At 34.5% G+C, this 18,394-nt stretch overlaps 3 protein-coding genes across 6 annotated transcripts; all 3 read right to left on the bottom strand.

The window, feature by feature from the left end:
• Positions 1 to 5,140: 5,140 nt before the first annotated feature.
• LOC111482643 (myb-related protein 308-like) lies at positions 5,141 to 6,391 on the bottom strand. The gene is made up of 4 exons (XM_023128534.1): positions 6,255 to 6,391; positions 5,961 to 6,090; positions 5,616 to 5,860; positions 5,141 to 5,498 (listed from the first exon to the last, which is right to left on the bottom strand). Exons 1-4 carry the CDS (start codon positions 6,388 to 6,390, stop codon positions 5,191 to 5,193), a joined length of 819 nt encoding a protein of 272 aa, XP_022984302.1. The 5' UTR covers position 6,391; the 3' UTR covers positions 5,141 to 5,190.
• Positions 6,392 to 7,609: 1,218 nt separating this feature from the next.
• LOC111482642 (tubulin-folding cofactor C) lies at positions 7,610 to 10,450 on the bottom strand. 2 transcript variants are annotated; one of them, XR_002718245.1, is made up of 3 exons: positions 9,312 to 10,450; positions 8,301 to 8,374; positions 7,610 to 7,814 (listed from the first exon to the last, which is right to left on the bottom strand). XR_002718245.1 is itself a non-coding variant. In XM_023128533.1 (2 exons), the coding sequence occupies exon 1, from the start codon at positions 10,390 to 10,392 to the stop codon at positions 9,322 to 9,324; it is 1,071 nt and encodes a 356-aa protein (XP_022984301.1). In that variant the 5' UTR covers positions 10,393 to 10,450; the 3' UTR covers positions 7,908 to 8,374; positions 9,312 to 9,321. The 2 variants fall into 2 exon arrangements, 1 of the variants encoding a protein (XP_022984301.1); XM_023128533.1 differs by lacking the exon at positions 7,610 to 7,814 and having other exon boundaries at positions 7,908 to 8,374.
• Positions 10,451 to 11,407: 957 nt separating this feature from the next.
• LOC111482641 lies at positions 11,408 to 18,325 on the bottom strand. Of its 3 annotated transcripts, none has more exons than XM_023128530.1 (14): positions 18,100 to 18,325; positions 17,903 to 17,974; positions 17,751 to 17,799; positions 17,414 to 17,559; positions 15,335 to 15,436; positions 14,399 to 14,455; positions 14,208 to 14,308; positions 14,027 to 14,108; positions 13,850 to 13,942; positions 12,891 to 12,955; positions 12,718 to 12,730; positions 12,552 to 12,629; positions 11,810 to 11,918; positions 11,408 to 11,732 (listed from the first exon to the last, which is right to left on the bottom strand). In XM_023128530.1, the coding sequence occupies exons 1-14, from the start codon at positions 18,220 to 18,222 to the stop codon at positions 11,629 to 11,631; spliced, it is 1,194 nt and encodes a 397-aa protein (XP_022984298.1). In that variant the 5' UTR covers positions 18,223 to 18,325; the 3' UTR covers positions 11,408 to 11,628. The 3 variants fall into 3 exon arrangements, with proteins under 3 accessions (XP_022984298.1, XP_022984299.1, XP_022984300.1); XM_023128531.1 differs by having other exon boundaries at positions 17,909 to 17,974; XM_023128532.1 differs by lacking the exon at positions 15,335 to 15,436.
• Between the last annotated feature and the right edge of the window lie 69 nt (positions 18,326 to 18,394).

Below are 18,394 nucleotides of genomic sequence, written 5' to 3'. Positions count from 1 at the left end.
AAAAAAAAAAAAAAAAAAAAAAAAAAAAAAAAAAAAAAAAAAAAAACATTCACGAGAACATGATCCATGATTAATATCGTACAATTCAAACCCTAAATTAGTTCTCAAATTTGAACAACCTTTTCAATGTTTGATTCTTATGGAACCCGTGAAGCTCTTCAAATTCCATCTATAAATACAACACCAATATCATCACCTTCATCTCTTCAACAAACCCAATCCATTAAGCTTTCAAGAACCAAAAAATTCCCAAACCTTCCTTTTTATCTTTAAAAGTTAGCATTTGTACTAGGTTTTCCAACAACCACCATGTCGGTTTCTTTGGAAGCTTTGGCAATGGCGGGGATTACTTCCAATGAGTGGGCTATGGATGCTGAAGAATGGGAACGAAACGAAATCGAGAACGACGTTCCACCGCATTTATTAGCCGATGAAGACGACGACGACGACGATAACGATAACGTAACGAGTAGTGTCAGCAATCATAGCTTCCTGGTCGCTGGATTCTTCGATAGCTTGCGTCGGAAAGATGGCGGAGCCGACGATATCCATTGCTTCTGGGGGATCTTGTGTAGCTTAAGCAAAAGCTTAGAGAAGAGGGCTTCTAATGGGATGAGTTCAGTGAGAATCATTGTGAGAACTATTTTAGGGTTTCTACTGGTGAAGATCATCAAGATCATTAGTGCACACACATCCAATATGATTATTCCTTGATATATATATATATATATATAATTTAATTTATTTTTATTTTTATGAAACTTGACTTCCATATTTTTCATTAACTTGTATATTTTTTTTTATTTTTTATTTTTATAGTTAATTGTTTAGTACTTACGGTATAAACCATAATAAAGTATTTGCCGCTTTGATCTATTATGTATTTTGCTATCTTTTTTAATATTTTTTTTTCCAATACTATCATTTTAGGGTTTCGTGGGATGATGATGCTTTCTCTTAATGATTTATCTCCTCGTATAGTACAAGAAACTCGGGTTGTGTGGCTTTCTCTTATCTAATACGGGTCAATTTTCCCTAACTTGACTTAACAATTAGAGTATCACTTTCACACGATAAGAGTTATCGGTTCAAATTTAGTCGAAGGAACCAACTAAGTGATCGAAGCATAGATTGATACAACAAAAATGGTACTTTTGAAATAAACCTAAAATTAAAGGGTTAAAAATGAAATTTTCGAATGTTCGGGGAACGTAACTCAAATATATCAATCATAATATCCAACAAGACTTAAATGCAACCCTAAACTAATTGCAGCAACACTCTTGGGTTGATGTTCCATTTTTTGTATTTTACTCGAAATCAAACTTTAAGGTATTTCTCACTCATATATAGTCATATGTGTCGGGTTAAAGATGTTTTTGAACACATAACTCCAAAACAATGTTCTAAGATGATTATTTATGCATAGAAATGATTACGGTAGCGATTTTAGATTAAGTAAAAAATTTTGAATCGTTATACTTGAACAGTCTCATCGAACAATATCTCGTTCGAATCTTTAAAAACTAATAATGTACATCATGCATGTAATCATCACAATCCTCCCTAACTTTTCAAGAACATATACATCTAAAACATTAGCAAATTGCATAATATTCACGAGAAAATCACCCCTTTTAATTATATATATCTGACCATTCAAACCCTTAATTTGTTCTCAATTTTGAACAACTTTCTTTTTTCAATATTTGAATCTCTTATGAAACTCGTGAACTTATTTGAATTCCATTATATATATATATATATATATATATATATAACGATATCATCACATTCCATAAACCCAATTAATCTCTCAAGAATCTCCCGACAACAAAGTAGATTTGTACGAGGTTTTCTGTCAGTCACGTCTGTTTCTTTAGAAGCTTTGGGAATGGCCGGGGTTGATTCTAATGAGTGGGCTATGGACGCTGAAGAATGGGAAACAAATACTCATCACGACGTTCCACCTCATTTATTAGCCGACAAAGACGAATCGCCAAAGTCTACTGATAATCGATATTGTCCGCTTTGGCTCGTATTATAGTCATCAGTCTCATAGTTTTAAAACGTGTTTACTAGAGAAAAGTTTCCAGACACTCTTAAGAAATGATTCGTTATACTCTCCAATCAATGTAGTATCCCAGTATTTATATGTCTCCGGTTGGATCCTAGAAAGATACGAACGGGCTGTGTTTGCTGCGGTTTCGGGCGATCATTAGCCATTTTCAGAAAAATCATGGAGAAGAAAACTTCTAGCTAAGAAGCCGATATACTTTCTTTCTTCGATTCATTTTAAGATTTAATTATATATTTGGTTGGTTAGGTATTAAGAATTGTTTCTCAAAAATAGACACAATGAAACAGTCATTTTTAAGCTTTCAATTTATTTTTAATAAATATATAAAGTTATTTTTTTTTGGGTTAAATTCACTCTTTGTGTTAAATTCACTCCAATAAAATCATTACTTTTTAAATTAAATATAAATATAGTAGGCACAAAATTAAAAGTTGAATTTATTATTTAAAAATTTATTAATTAAAGATTAAACGGCGCCGTTTCAACGAAGACCATGGACCTGATTATATGCGAATTAGAACTCAACAAAGAATTTAAATACAAATTTTAATAAATATCAAAAGAGTTTGCTTATAAAATCCTATAAATTCGAAATTAAATTTTTCTTAGGAAGCACGCGATCGATCGTAGAAATGTCACCGAGGCGGGGAGGGATTGGTTTCTCGAGACATTTTTTTTCCTCCATTTTTCTATATTTTTAAAATATACATATTTCTTTGAAAGAAAATTTTAATGAATCTATTTTCTAATATAGTTTCTATTAAAAAAAATATAAAATAGAATAATAAATTCAATAATAATCTCAATTCCCGAACTCCTTTTACCTAACGAAGAGTAATATCTCTCCGTTTCTTCCTTTATTCTCCATTTAAACGACGATTCTCCGCACGTATTGGGTGGATCCCCTCTAAGTTAAATGAACATTTTTATATGAACGATGACAAAACTGGTATTGATTAGTTATAGGTAATGTACCATTAAATGCAAAACTACAAAGTTGATGTGGTCTCTGTCGACATTGATTTTAATAACATTTTGACAACTTTTATTTGGGAAAAAGATTTCAACTTTCGATCCAAAAGAACTAACGCACATCATGCATGCAATCATATAAAAAAAATTCAGGTTTCTCGGAGGTTTCCAACCTTGAAAAGCCTAAATAGAGGAACTTTCTACCTCGACCCTATCCTTCAATGGATACAAAGAGCCACGTACACTTTCACGAGGCCATTCAAAACCCTAAATTTAGTTCTCAAATTTGAACACCCTTTTTCAATGTTTGATTCTCATGGAACCCGTGAACCTTATTCAGCCTCCTTCAAAACCCACGTCTTGGTCTTCATATTCATGCATGCATGCATCATCATCATCATCATACCAACGTCATCGTATTCTTCTAAGTCTACAATAATCTACGTTTGTACGAGATTTTTTTTTGATAACCATGTCGGTTTCTTTGAAGCTTTGGCAATGGCTGGGATTGATTCTAATGAGTGGGCTATGGATACTGAAGAATGGGAACGAGACGAAATGGCGAACGACATTCCTCCACATTTATTAGTTGAAGAAGATGACGACAACGACGACGAAACCGCTATAAGTTTCTCGTCACTAAGTTGTAGCTTCTGCCACTTTAGAAAAAATTATAGAGATCAAAACTTTAAATCGCTTGAGCTTGAGGATCGAATCACTTTCCAATTTCAAGAGAGCCCTACAACAGTGGAATCAGCCAATAAAAGAAACCTTCGCGTAAAGAGAAAGAATTAGATCTCGAAAGAAGTTCGACGTAGAACTTTTTGATTCTTCAATTATATAGCAGCACTGAGCAAGATACAACAATTCCGGTCCCACCAATTTTCACTAGAGTGCCTTAAGTAGCCTTCGAAAAGTCAGTTTATTTTCTCCTCGCTTTACTATGGCAAGAGATATTGTATGATTTATTCAATGGAAAATTATTAACATTTATAAGTTATTTTTAAAATTCATTTTGTTCATATGGGAGGTTGTAATGCTTTTAATCTAAAATTTTAAAAATTATTTTTATAAATAATCGTTCAAAATATCAAATAAGTTTGATTATATATTTATTTATTTTTTAATTAACAAAATTATTAGCAATTTTTATTTTTATTAGTTGAGACATTATATTTAATATTATATAAAATTCATTATAAATTAAAATTTTAAATTTTATTACTCGATATAAAATTTAAATTTGTATTTATTTTCATGAAATTAAAAGTTTAATAATCGAGTAGGAATAAAATAATTTTTTTTAATTAAACATGTAATTTAACTTATTTTCTTAAAAATTAAATGAAGAATATTATCCACAAATGTTTTCCCACTACTTTTTGGTAAAGGATATTTTTTGTCAACCCCTTTTTAAAATTAATATTAAAAAATTAATTTGCATAATTTTGTAATTAAAATAAAATAAAGGTGAGACATTTATAGTTGAGGTGATCCAAATTGAGTGGTTGGGTTAATTAGAGGTTGAAATTAATTAATAATTAATGGAATTTTTAATCTAAAAAGCTTCTAATTAATCCAATAAGGTTTGAACAAAGGAAACATGAAAGAACAAATTTTGTCTACATTATTAATTTAATCATTTTCAGCCATTTTTTAAACATTTCTCTTTATATAATAACATAGTTGTTGCAATTTCAGAAAGGGCTAATAAAAAAAAAATAAGTGCGTTGTAAAAATAAAATATTTTAAAAAATGTGACTCGAGTAATGAAGGGGTACGTGAATGAAATGGGACCACATTTGAATGAAAATGATCTTGAAGATAAGATGACTAATAAAGAAATAAAAGGTACTATCTATACCAATAACTTGTGTTAGTCTGTGGAGATAGTTTTCATTCTTAAGAATAGGTAACGTGACTATGTTGTAGGAGAATGTCAGGATCATACTGGATAGATAAATTTTTAAATAAAAACTTTATGGAATTGAAATATTGTGTTATATTAAATATAAAATTGAATTTTGAATCTCATATATTTATTATTTTTTAAAATTTTCAAATAAAATTGATATTTCTTCACAACATTTAAGAAATTAAAAAAAAAAAAAAACAATAAAACAAACCAAAACAAAGAACTAGGGATCGATGTCACTGAACAACGAATAATCGTTGAACATCAGCTCGTCGGTCAACGGGGCTGATTCTGATTCTGAGTTAGCTTCCACTGGTGGAAGTGGCGACGGAGCATTTGAAGATGAAGAAGAAACCCACATGGAAGCTCCACTTTGGCCGCCGGAAACTGCCGTCCACGTTGGATCATCCGAGGCTCCAAATATCTCCAAGTCCGGCAAATTGGCATAAGGGCCTGACATATTCCGATCATATTGGAGGTGGAAAGTGGGTGTAAAGGGAGGAGGTGGAAGTTGGGGAAGCTGTAAATATTCTGTTGAAGAACATGGATAAAAAAAAAATTTAAATTAAATTTACTTCGAGTGTTTTTCTTTTTTTTCTCGATAAATTTAGTATTTGAGCTTTTAAGCGTCTAATTTAATCTTTATACCTTGTAAAGTTGTCATTTGAAGAGCTTCTAGTTGTTGTTTCAATGTAGGTAGATCAAAAAGGAGAAAGTTTTCGAGATTTGGTGGAGGAAGATGATGAGCGGAGAGCGTATTATCGTAAATTGCGGGCATGTGAGTGACGGGATCAAAACCCATTTTAATGAGCCTTTTTTTGAGATGGGTATTCCAGAAGTTTTTTATCTCATTATCTGTTCGTCCTGGTAAATGGCTTGCAATGACCGACCATCTTCCAACCAAAAAGTACTAGAGAGATTATTATAAAGAAAAGAAAAGGGATTATTATACCGATAAATTGAAAAATAGATATTATAATGTACGTTAATTACTTGTTTCCAAGGATTGAATGAAGATCGAGAATGATTTGTTGTTCCTGTTGAGAAAACTTTCCTCTCTTGATATCAGGTCGAAGGTAGTTTGTCCATCGCAATCTACAACTCTTTCCACATCTATTAAGCCCTGAAAAGAAATTCAAACGAGGAACGAAGATGAAACTTGTTGCATGTCCCAGCCAGACAACGGAGACTATCAAAACGGAGTCAACAACGTCTCAAAATGACAAAACGTGATGTTTACGAATACATAATCTTTGGGACGGGTGAGGGGGGAAGGAAGGGTTATACCGGCGAGAACGGGGAGGGATCGCCAGCTGCCATAGCCATGTTTTGTAATGAAAGAGACAAGTTTGTGATCTTCTTCATGAGTCCAAGGACCTCGTTTGAGGCCAATTTGATTAGAAGAAGGAGGAGATCTTCCCATGTTTCAGGTTTTTCAGTTTCATGAAGAACACAAAGCATATGTTTATATAGGGAAGTAAGAAGGGTTTATTTAAAGTGGTGGCTACCCACATGGGACCAACGTGTTCTTGTCTGTGTTGATATCTAAATGTCAAATGCTATCCCTTTTTATCTACCTTTCCACAATACCAACTGCATTTCTTTTTTGCTTCTTCACCAATTTGTTTTCATACTCGATAAAAAATTATTGCATTACGTTTTTGGATAATAGTTTTCGTGGTTCAGCCAACTTCTCCCTACTAATAGTTATATATTGTGAGCCGTTATTGTTACTCTCTTACTTGCATATATAACATCTCTCTAAATCTCTCTTTTGAAAATCTCTCTCTGCCTTCATTTTCTAAAACCTTCTTCCAAGAGGCTCTAACATACGTCATTTGACCGTAGACGATGTGAGAATTAGCTTAGCTCATTTGTTGCTGGAAAGTGAGTGCCGAAGAATCACAAATCTACTGTTATCAAAAGTGCGATGGTGAAAAAGTGTTTTGTTAATTGAATTTTGATTGCTTTATGGATTGAGTTCGTGGGTAATTTCTTGATTTAAGTTTTAAGAATGGTTTAATTGTGAATCGATCTCAAATTTTCATAATATATGAAACTTACCAAAATATGTTCATTGACAATGGAGAGACAAAAGAACAACATTTGATAAGACTAAGGACAGCCTTTTGGTGGACAATTATCATATGCATTACATACTGTTAAATATGTCAATGTCTTCTATTTGAGATGCCAATACAAGTATCAGTAATGATTGCTCAACTTTTTAATAATCATGATAATAATTTTGCTTTTAAATTTTCTATTTTTGAAGTTTATGATAAAGAATTCTTTATTTATTTATCAACTTTTTACCAATATTAAAAAAAAAAAAACTTATTATTTTTAGTTTTTGGACAGATTTAGAATTTAAATGTTGAAAGAAACAAGAAAATTATAGTTTGAAAATTTGAAAATTTTCAAAGAATATGCTAATGACTAAGATCGGAAAGATATGTGATATTGTTCAACTGTATTTTTTATATTACTTTTTATATTAGATAAATAGTAATGACCATTGATTCAAGATAATATCACATAGACATAAGTATCTACCAGAAGTGATTCAAATTAGAAGAAAAAATTAAACTCGTTAAAAGTTTAAAGATACGATTGAAACCTATTCCAAAGTTTTGGAGTAGTGTGTATAATTTAATCGACCGCTCCCCAACCGTTAAACCAAAAGCCGAAGTCAGCGATCAGAAACTCAGCGCACTAAATCTACATCTGACATAGCTCGACTTTCATTTCACGACACAAAAACATGAGGCATCTCCCAGTTCAAATGCAAAACAACTCGGCTCAGAAAGATGTTGGGTTGCAGAGATACTCTCTATAGAAGGTCAGCTAAGGGGAAGAACAATTTTGTTAATGATCAAAGTAATTTTATCAACTTTATGAAGAAAATTTTCAAACAAAATGTTTGAAGCTAATCCAATATCAACTAGAAAGAACAATGGTTTTTCTCATCCACTAAAATATATAGTTTGTGTTCTTCCGTATGTAAACTAGTACCAAACTTGAGCTAGCACATTCAGAGTACAAACTTGGCCAATTTATGCCCTTCCTATAAACATTAACATTAGAAGGCTGTCAAGCAAACATTGTATTACTAGACTAATTCACTAGATTTCTAACCAGCTTTCCTGATCCGAGTTACAGGTCTATGATTCAAGGCTCCTATCTTATACTGTACTACTATTAATGTAATTTAGTACACGTGCAAATCTACTTACTACTTACTAACCAAGTGTAACACAAATGGCTAAACATCAATATTTCTTCTTTGTTTTTAAGTATAAGAAGTGGAGTACGGAGATATGAATCTCTAACCTGAGCTATGCTCACTTTGGTACATCAAAGTCTCTTCTAACCAATGGTAGGTTCAAGTCTTCTACGAGACAATCCTGTAAAAAAAAAATGTAATTCTAGCTTTGAATTCAAGAAAAAATCATGATATCTATTTTGTCCGATGTAATTGCAGTACGACTCAATGCTTGTGTCCTCTTATGATATCTATTAGATGTGCAAATGATCACCCTTTGAACTCTTTCCAATACTTTTTACACATAATCTATCTAAAATTGGGACTAACCGTGAGATCTCATATCGAGTGCACAAGGGAATAAAACATTCCTTATAAGGGTATGGAAACCTCTCCCTAACAAAAGGGTTTTAAAAACCTTGAGAGGAAGTCCAGAAGGGAAAGTCCAAAGAAGACAGTATCTACTAGCTGTGTAAAGCCTGTTACGAATGGTATCAGAGTCAGATATTGGGTGGTGTGCCAGCGAGGACGCTGGCCCCAAAGACAGTGGAATGTGAGATCCTACATTGGTTGGAGAGAGAAACGAAACATTCATTATAAGGGTGTGAAAACCTCTTCTGACTCATTTTAAGAATCTTGAGGGGAAGCCCATAAAGGAAAACCTAAAGAAAACAATATCTACGGGCAGTGGTGAGCTTAAACGGTTACACTAACTAACTAACTAACTAACTACGAGATTCTAGCACATACCCAGAGGGGGAGAGAGCCTGCACATCATATTCCCTCGAGATAATTTTTCATTCATACAACTAAAAATTCTAAAGATATGAAAAACCAAGTTGTCAAGTGGCAATGGCAAGTCACTCAAAGGCATAAAAACAGCCAGGCCAAGAAAGATTTCTCAAAAATTAACCAATTGTAAAGGAGAGAATCTGCTAGAATTCCCAGTTTTGTATATAATACTAACACAACACAAGCACAGCAAAATCAACCGATGTCATCTGATTAAATTTCTATATGATAAACGAACAAAACTTTCAAAGAAACTTTTTATCACAAGTAGAGATGAGAAACTTAACTCTCAAGAGCTCAACCTGCTGTAGATGAGATTTTGACGGTGTCAATTCGCTCATCCTCCGCCAGAATCGACCAGTTTGGCGACTGCACCGCTCGCAACCAACGAAAATCATCTACATTCTCCCAATTTCCTGTCTCCTCGCCGAGGCTCGCATCTTTGAGATCTTCCTCAATCCCTTCGTAACTCACACAGTATGGCGCGAATCGAACGCTGCTGCTATCTTCAATGATCGGCCTACTCCTGACTCTAAGATAGAAATCACTGTTCTTCGCATTGTGAATCCGAATTTGATGGGAAGCCATTGCAAATGTACACCCCTCAACATCATCGATTAGAATTGAACCCATTACAGGTCCCGTATAAACTTTGCAGTTTCTTAGTTTATGAATAAATAACGCCCTAATGCTACCAATCAATTTTACCTCGCATGAACTAAGACCCGAGAGGCTGAACTCCCCAACATCCGATCCCTTGAAATTCTTTACCAGAACCTCGCCATCCTTGTCTCTGATTCCTGGAGAATCTCGAGCGATGTAGCTCGCTTGCTGCTGCTTGTTCGTTAACATAGAACCGGCATTTCCAAGCCCTAGGTCCTTAGACTCCGATTTTGTGTCTTTCTTCGTGCCTTTGTTCTTGAATGAGAATTTCTTTTTAGGTAGCAACTCGGAATTCAAATCCTCGAGGCTTTGCTTCAACTCCGAAATCGATTTGAGTGAAGCTCGTACCTCATACGAAGGCAAGAAGTAAGAGGTTTCGGCAACGAGCTTTTCGAGGTCGGAGATTGAGGCGGAAATCCCGTCGAGGTGAGATCTGACTTGAGAGGGCTCCGGCGGAGTGAGGCGGCATTGGGCGAGGTCGGACTCGATTGCGCGCTTGGAGTCAGAAAAGCGGACGAGAAACGAGGTTGTGGAAGAGGAAGAAGAACCCGACTCCGATCTGCGGGTTATGGAGTTCTCTAAGCGAGTCTGATTGCGATTGGCGAGACGTTCAATAACTGAAGCGTGCTTCTTTTGGAGACTCGAGTCTGAAGGATGTGGAGGGATGGAATTAGGGATTGATGAAGCTCCATCGTCGTCCGCCATTAATGGGCGCAGGGAACTATACCCCCAATCTGCAGACTGCGTAATTGAAGTTTTATGTGAAAAATGAAAATGCCGACGCTCTGTTTAAATCCTTTTTATTTTCTGATTATTTTTATTATTTTTATTTATTCCAAACTTCCAATTGTTGAGTGAAATTTTACTTCCTTTATTTGTGTTTTAACATTTATTAAAAAAAATTTGAAATTTGAAAATTGATTTTTTAGAATTTAAGTTGATTAGATGATTATATTATATTATATATATATATATATGTATTTTGTAAAATATTATTAAATTTATTAAGATGTTTTTTTAACCGAAATTATATTGAAAATGAAAATTATTCATTAAAAATATTTTTTATATGAATAATTGTTTTAAAATTATATTAAAAAATAGGAAAAAAATCCTACCAAGCTAGACAGCCAAGCAAATTTATTAATCTCATACAAATAAATAAATTTTTTTAATTAAAATAGGTCGATATCTATCTACCTGTCGATCGATCGGACGGATGGAAGGGAGAAGAAAAAAGAAATAAACAATTAAGCAAGACTTTACCTTACAAACTTGTCTGAGCAAGCTAGTCGATTGAGCAAGTGAAAAGTTTGAAAAAGATGGAAGAGCCCTTTTACTTATCTTCATAATTTTTTATAAACTAATTACACCTCTTCGATTATAATTTTAATTCGACAAAACTTTGATTTGAAGTATTTGTACCCTCGTGTGTTGATTTTTTTTTTTTTTTTTTAAATGTGACATGGTTCCTAACGTTAATTCGATTCAATTTTCTTTTACCAAGTAAAAATTTAATATCATAAAAGTTTATAGATATCTCATCCAATTAATTAAATCAACCCGAATTACAGTCGATTTGATTTGATTGACAATTGGACTGCTATTCTAAATCTTAATCTAAGATTTTGGCATGGTTTTTTCATCCAACAGCGTTATAAATTCTCTGCCCAAGCTATCATCATAAGACATACAACAATATCACAATGGGAAACCCATATCAGAAACTCCCAATGGATTGAAAGAAGGAAAAAAAAAAACCCTAATATCTTGACTTTATATAAACTACAAAGAGCATGAAACTGAATATTAAGTCCAGCCAAGGCTGCAAGTGCCTTTGATATCTGACTAATGATTAGCAGAACCAACAGTCCCCCCAGTTAGAAGCATGAGTCTCAGTTTAGGAACAATATTTTCGGCTGTTACGAAGTTATAATGGCCTCATGTTTGAATGTTCGATATAACAGATGCTCGAAACGACTCTTCGTCGTGTATCAGAGGTGGCATACTCCACGATCCGAATGGATGTGCTGACACCTTACCACCTGATTACACGTCAAAATGATTCCATATGCTTTCATATATCAGGAACTAGTTCTTTAAGATTTTAGGACTCAATTACCTTCTTTAGTCGCCTCTTCACATCTCCTTTGGTAAAGTGAGGATAAATGAGGATCCAATGCTTTTAATAGTCTGTCATACTTTTCCTCAGCCTCGCTTACAAATTTTACCTGAAAATCACTACCACATAAACTTAGTACTCAGAGTCAAACACGCTGTACAGCCTGTATGTATGCCGCTTGCCATGTACAAATTTAATCCTTCAACTTTCAACTTTGATCTTGATGTTCATTTAGTTTTCCAGTTTTAAGAAGTTTCAATTATATTTGAATTTTAAGCTTTTTAGCTGTGATTCAAGATGAAATGACGTTAACATTCGAACAATAGTCAAATTTTAAAATTCAAACTTTTTATAGTATATGAGTAAATAAGTCGATGTATCAAAGTTCAATGACTAAATTTGTAATTTAACCTAAAAAATGAAATGTTATGAAGTTAAAATACAAACTATGTATTCCCAAGACAACTCAGAAATTCCAAGTTGATGAACAGAAACTAGAATCGATGAACTCAACCATATACATCATGACAACTTATAACATCATAACTACTCTTTGTTTATAAAATTAAAATAAAATTATAATTGGACAAGGTTCATGATTCTTGGAGCTAATTCAAGAGTTGGATGTTTATTCCATGTCTCGTGCAGAAAAGGATTTATTACATACTTGATATCTGATCATGTTGCTTCAAAAATCAGATGAATAATAAGAAATTAAAATAAGGCTACCTAAACCACTCACCAGCGCAGTTGGAGCTGAAGCTCCATATATCCGGACAAACATGCGCAGAATATTGAAATTATTCTCTAGTACATCATCCTACACGAAGATCTCAGCTCTTAATTGCAGCTAAAAGGGAAAGAAAATCTATTAGCAAACAGAAATCCGTGTTTATTGATAAACTCACCTCATAATCAAACCTATAAGAAAGTCATCGAGTCAACCCAGCATCAAGGGAGACCAGTGTTATGCTTACCAAATGAATGTATTCAGATTAATTATCAGTAGACAATCAATTCGGGAGACAAAAAAGGAAATTTGTTCGACGAAGTCAAAGAGTGCAGAATAGATAATACTTACAAATCGTCAGCTATCTCAACTAGCAATTCTGAGATTGAGAGAAATTCCATATGCAAGTCATTAACCTTCACAAAACTTCAGCACAACACGATCAGACTAATAATACAAGGTACATAATAGGTAAGAAATATTTGCAAAACTAACATGTCAGCTAAAACTAAGGAAGTACAGTTAATTTAGAATATTTACAATACTACAGAACACAAGAATGCAGTCCATATTAGGCTCGTAATTCGACCACTGGAAATCCCCAGATATTGAAGTTTTACATCAGTAAAACTTCAGATCTAAATGTGAACATAAACAGAAAATACAATATTACAGGTAGGACTAGTAGTACATATGATGATTACTAAACATTATTGTGAGATCCCACATCGGTTGGGAAGGAGAACGAAACACCCTTTATAAAGGTGTCGAAACCTCTTCTTAACAGACGTGTTTTAAAAACCTTGAGGGGAAGCCCGAAAGGGAAAACCCAAAGAGGATAATATCTGCTAGCGGTGGGCTTGGGCCATTACAAATGGTATCAGAGTCACACACCGAACGATGTGCCAGCGAGGAGGCTGTTCCCCGGAGGGGGTAGACACGAGGTGGGTGCCAATAAGGACGTTGGGCCCCGAAGGGGGTGGAATTGGTGGGGGTCCCACGTCGATTGGAGAAAGGAACAAGTGCAAGCGAAGATGCTGAACCCTGAAGACGGGTGGATTGTGAGATTCCACATTGATTGGGGAAGAGAACAAAACACCATAAGGGTGTTGAAACCTCTCCCTACAAACGCGTTTTAAAAACCTTGAGGGAAAGCCCAAAAGGGAAAAGCCAAAGAAGACAAAATCGGCTAGCGGTGGGCTTGGGCCATTACAATTACCACAAGTACTTCAAGAAAAGTAGATTATTAAGCTTCAAAAATGAAGGATTACATGGGATAACAACCGCATTCAAGTTGGATAGATAATTACCTTCTCTCCTCTCAACTGATACAAAAGAAGATTCAACACTCTATAATCAAATGATTTCAGATGAATAGCCCGCATTACATCTTCAACAGAGACCTAAACAAAATAGTTGGGATCAATCATGTGCACAAGCAGTCCCTCCATGAATAAATAATAATAAAGTAAGACTACAACAACTACCTTCCCTTTGCTCGCCAATGCACCGCATAGGTGCCTTTCCAATGCCCAATACTCCTCTCCAGTTCTTAGTTCATGGATCAATCTTGGCATGAAACAAACATAAAAGTCAATTAACTATCATTCAAAGTATGTCCCAATTTCTCTCGTGGCAGAGACCATGGATTGGAGCAAATCATCAAACCTTTCTGTCAATAAGCCATGTGATTTATGGAGATTAATAAGAGGTTGAAATGGATCAGATTTGATAGCACTTAGAATCCTAGTGCTCCTTTCATTTGCTTCCTAAATCTCAGTGTCAGTATCGAATGTGAAAGTTTGTCAGCTATATGCGAGTACGTAAATGCCATGTTTTACACTATCCAGTATTAACACCTGAGATTCTCCGAAAGTGGATCCACCCAAAGCTATCTTCTCGTTCAAAGTGTCCAGCTGCAGCATGTAGATAAAATCACTAAGCACAAACAAAACAGAACCCAAGGTCATTGAGATCATATTAAAGACAAGACTAGGTAACAAAGATAGGGGTGGCCATCAGAAACCAAAAAAACTGAGCCAACCGATCAAAACTGGCCAAACGGACTTCAGTTGGTCGGCTTAAGGATACCTGTCAATAGGTTAGCAAAACTGACCTGTTAGTGAGCCCAATAAGTGCTCAAATCAACCGAAGGTTAAAAAAAATGTGTGTAACAGCGTGCAGCACTGCTGCAACAGCTCCTTGGGGAGACAATTATAATTATTAAAAGAAGTTAATTAAAAAAAAAATTTCCTGTTCTAACGTCTCCTTCTTTCTCCGTTTCTCCTTCTCTCCTCCTTTCTTCTCTACCTATCTTTTTTATCTGCTTCTTTTCTTTCTTTTTCTTCTCCTTTTCTAACATGAGGAAGCTCTATCCCATGCACTGTGTCAGATGTTCTTCTGATATACTGTAACGTCTTTCTATGGATTGAAAAGTCAGGTTGTTTCTTTAATTTCTTAGTTCTAACAATTCAATGTGTATGACGATGAGATTTTAATTTCAGCTTTGGGTTTACCACATATGGCTCTCAGGGTTTTTGTTCTTCCAGAAGCTGAAAATTTTCATTTTCTAACACTATATAATACTATTTCTACACAAAAAACAGTTTAAGAAACTAGACAAAATATGAATCACATAGGTGCTGCATGCATCTGGTAGAAGAGTTAAACATCCTCCAGCGTATTAATCATTGAAGAGTTTTTTCTTTCCTACTGCAACATTATCCTTGGAAATTTATACACAGCTAATTTTCCACCAAAAACAATTAATTTTGAAGAACAGAGTAGGACATCACCTGATATATGTAACTTTCAGTAAATGAAAGAATGGGAAAGTATTTGAATACACATTGAGGGTTGTTTACATCCATTCCGTGAAACATGAAATAAGATCTGAACTGCAAAATGTATTTTAATGTCAGCTTGTTGTATGGAAGAATTGTCATAGCCTAGGTTTGCTAATGCAAAAGATTATAGACATAAAAGAATTATTTTTAAGGAAAAAGACTAAAGGCCCGAACAAAAAAAGCATTATAGCAAAAGATTCTAGACATAACAGAATTCTTTTTAAGGAAAAAGACTAAATGCCCAAACAAAAGAAGCATTATAGCAAAAGATTCTAGACAATACAGAATTGTTTTTAAGGAAAAAGACTAAATGCCCAAACAAAAATAGCATTATAGCAATCGTTTGCCTTGATACCTGAATTAAACAAGAACAAAGGTTACAAAATTGGGAGAGGTGATAGACATCTCCCAGGCCCACATTATGACTTACAACAATAAATAAATAAATAACAACTTCCCAGTTTAGATCATAAAAAAAGGAGGAAAAAAATCATTGAAAAGAAAGTACATCAATTGGACATATTAACCTCTTTGAAGATCATGTTTTCAAATCTTACCGATTCAAACATCAATAATTCAACACATATTCTCCTACTCAATTTCCACTCCATGTAACCATCTTCTAAACCTGAGATTCCAAGGTGTGGAGATGGAACGCCAGCAGTTTTTTGCAAAATCAGCAAGAATGAATTCTTAGGGGAGCACCTCCAAGTCCATCACCAAGTCCATCTCCAAGTCCCTCAGATCAATTAACCTTTGAAAACCCTAACTTTTCTCCATTAACTGATTACAAGGGAAATATTTTCATAAAGAGTCCTGCACTCAGCTAATTTGAAACCACTTAGCTTTGGAAGAAAGAGGGCTGAAACCCCTAAGCTTTGGAATAATGTGGGGGCAGCAGGGAAGAACTGAACCAACCCAACTCGTCCACTCCATGTATGTAAATATGCCCATATTCCATAAGAGGCATATTCAAACTAAGTCTCCAAACACCTTGAGCTAAGAAAGCAAGATTTTTTTGGGTTTAAGCTGCCAATGTCGAGACTGCAGGAACAAGTAAAGAAAAACATAGCCCACATCACTAACGGAAACCTCTCTCACAAGCCACCCCATCCCATTGAAGAAAGAAATCCATTACTGAAGTGAGTATCTTCTTGACTCTGCCAAGGAATTTTACCCACTAGGGCTACAAGATTCTGGCCATTGGAAGATGCATTTCATTTGAACATCTTTCAAGAACTCCAACAGAGGAACAAGAAGAGATCGGACTTCATTCATTTCTCTTAGGAAGTTTCCTATTGGAATAGTCTTTAATCAGAGACAAGAAAGACTTCCACAGGTTGGAATCAAGGATCCATCTTTCCTGCCACTGTTTTCTGACTTCAGTATTTACAAGAGGAGCCTCTTTCATTTAAGGTCATTTCAACCCAAAGCACACAACGAGAGTTCTGAGATTTTTTAAATAACTTAAATTTCCTCATGAAAAAGCACCTCCCTCACAACTTCCATCAACAAGTAAAAGCATGTTCTAAAGAAAAGGAAACATAGTTTTTATGAGCACCCTCCAAAATTTTGATTCCACTTTTCCCCGAATATAGCAACAACCTCAATGCTCAAAACCTTATGCTACCACACACTTCCACACTGGAAAACATGAATTTGCAATGCTCCAATGTAAAAGGAAAAAATTTAAGGATAGATATACTCAAAATTATCATCTTATGCGTTCTTTTTTCCTTCTATACGACATTTGTAACAAACGACAAGCTTGGTAATATTTTAAAAATGTGAATCAAGCAAAAAAGGTCGTGACAATCAAAGGGGAACTACATGGTTAAAAATTAATAATAAAAAAAAAAAAGGAAGAAAATAGTATTTTGTAATTACTGCACCTTAACAAAAGAAAAGTAGTACAATTTAAAGATTGGATTCTGATTTCCTTTATATATTAGTAGCATCAATGTGGCACACGATGTCAATTTTTTTACATTCAACAGAAAAAAGAAAAAAATTATACCATGCACTTACAAAATCTTCGAGCGAAGAATTTGCACGCTGCATTGCATCCAAGCCAACCATAGCCATTTCCCCACAATAGTTCATGGAAGAACCAAAATCCAGCTTATTGTCACTATAAGGCTGCAAAGTGGTTTCCATCTCCTTTCCCCTATAGCCTAAAACAAATTGAGCCATGAAAAACAATCAATAGCAAGGCCACAAGATCCACAACAGATAATAAAATCTTTCTCCAAGAGCAAACATCAATGTATACCCTAACACACAGCAATAAAAACAATCATTCTACAACTTTTCTTAGTTTGTTGACCTACATCCTCTGATTATTTAGAGCATAAGAATAGAGTACCTCCATCGCCAAGCAGCAATGATGCCTCACCAAGAAACTCTTCTGAAAACTGTGGAACAAAAGAAAAGTTGATGGCAATTGTAGATGTAAAGTCCTTCCAACAATTACAGACACTAATAAGATCAATCAAATTCGTCAGTGGCGTTGCTTACACTCACCTTCGGCATGTATTCAGAAACCAAATTGAATTTATCTTCAAAGTCGAGCTCTCCACAAGGTTTCACCTAAAATACAATTCAATTATCAAACAAACTCACATCAATATGGAAATTCATCAAAACCTTTATTCAAATTTTCAATAAGGAACTTTAAGATCGTAAAGCAGGGATTATCTTAACGAAGAACGTACCAAAAGGAGAACGAAATTAGCAATGAATTGATTGGAGGAAGATGAAGAAGTCATAGCTATTCCGTGCGACTCCATTGACGTAATGAGTTTCTGTACTTGTTCTAGTTTCCTTAGTTCTTCCATTGTTTTCCCTCGTCTCAGTTCCTTCACACCCAGAAAATGAAAACAATAGCGAAGCCTGAAACGTCACAAGGGGGCCGCCCAAGTTCGAAACTTCGCGCAATTTTTTATTTTTCATTTTTAAGTAAGCGAATAAATGGCCAAGCCATTATTATGAATAGCGAACGTTAAGGTA

Source organism: Cucurbita maxima, unplaced genomic scaffold, assembly GCF_002738345.1.
Source record: "Cucurbita maxima cultivar Rimu unplaced genomic scaffold, Cmax_1.0 Cma_Scf00008, whole genome shotgun sequence".
Taxonomy (NCBI): Eukaryota; Viridiplantae; Streptophyta; class Magnoliopsida; order Cucurbitales; family Cucurbitaceae; genus Cucurbita; species Cucurbita maxima.
This window is presented reverse-complemented; position numbering and strand designations above follow the sequence as displayed.

What these genes read in the sequence shown, in the direction of transcription:
- LOC111482643 (XM_023128534.1), bottom strand. Translation starts at nt 6,390, where the DNA reads ATGGGAAGATCTCCTCCTTCTTCTAATCAAATTGGCCTCAAACGAGGT. An exon ending in CATTCAATCCTTGGAAACAA is followed by an intron (nt 5,861 to 5,960) that starts GTAATTAACGTA and finishes TTTGGTTGGAAG; the next exon opens with ATGGTCGGTCATTGCAAGCC. An exon ending in TCAAATGACAACTTTACAAG is followed by an intron (nt 5,499 to 5,615) that starts GTATAAAGATTA and finishes GTTCTTCAACAG; the next exon opens with AATATTTACAGCTTCCCCAA.
- LOC111482642 (XM_023128533.1), bottom strand. Translation starts at nt 10,392, where the DNA reads ATGGCGGACGACGATGGAGCTTCATCAATCCCTAATTCCATCCCTCCA.
- LOC111482641 (XM_023128530.1), bottom strand. Translation starts at nt 18,222, where the DNA reads ATGGAAGAACTAAGGAAACTAGAACAAGTACAGAAACTCATTACGTCA. An exon ending in CATGGCTTATTGACAGAAAG is followed by an intron (nt 14,109 to 14,207) that starts GTTTGATGATTT and finishes TTTCATGCCAAG; the next exon opens with ATTGATCCATGAACTAAGAA. An exon ending in ATCAGTTGAGAGGAGAGAAG is followed by an intron (nt 12,956 to 13,849) that starts GTAATTATCTAT and finishes AGTTTTGTGAAG; the next exon opens with GTTAATGACTTGCATATGGA.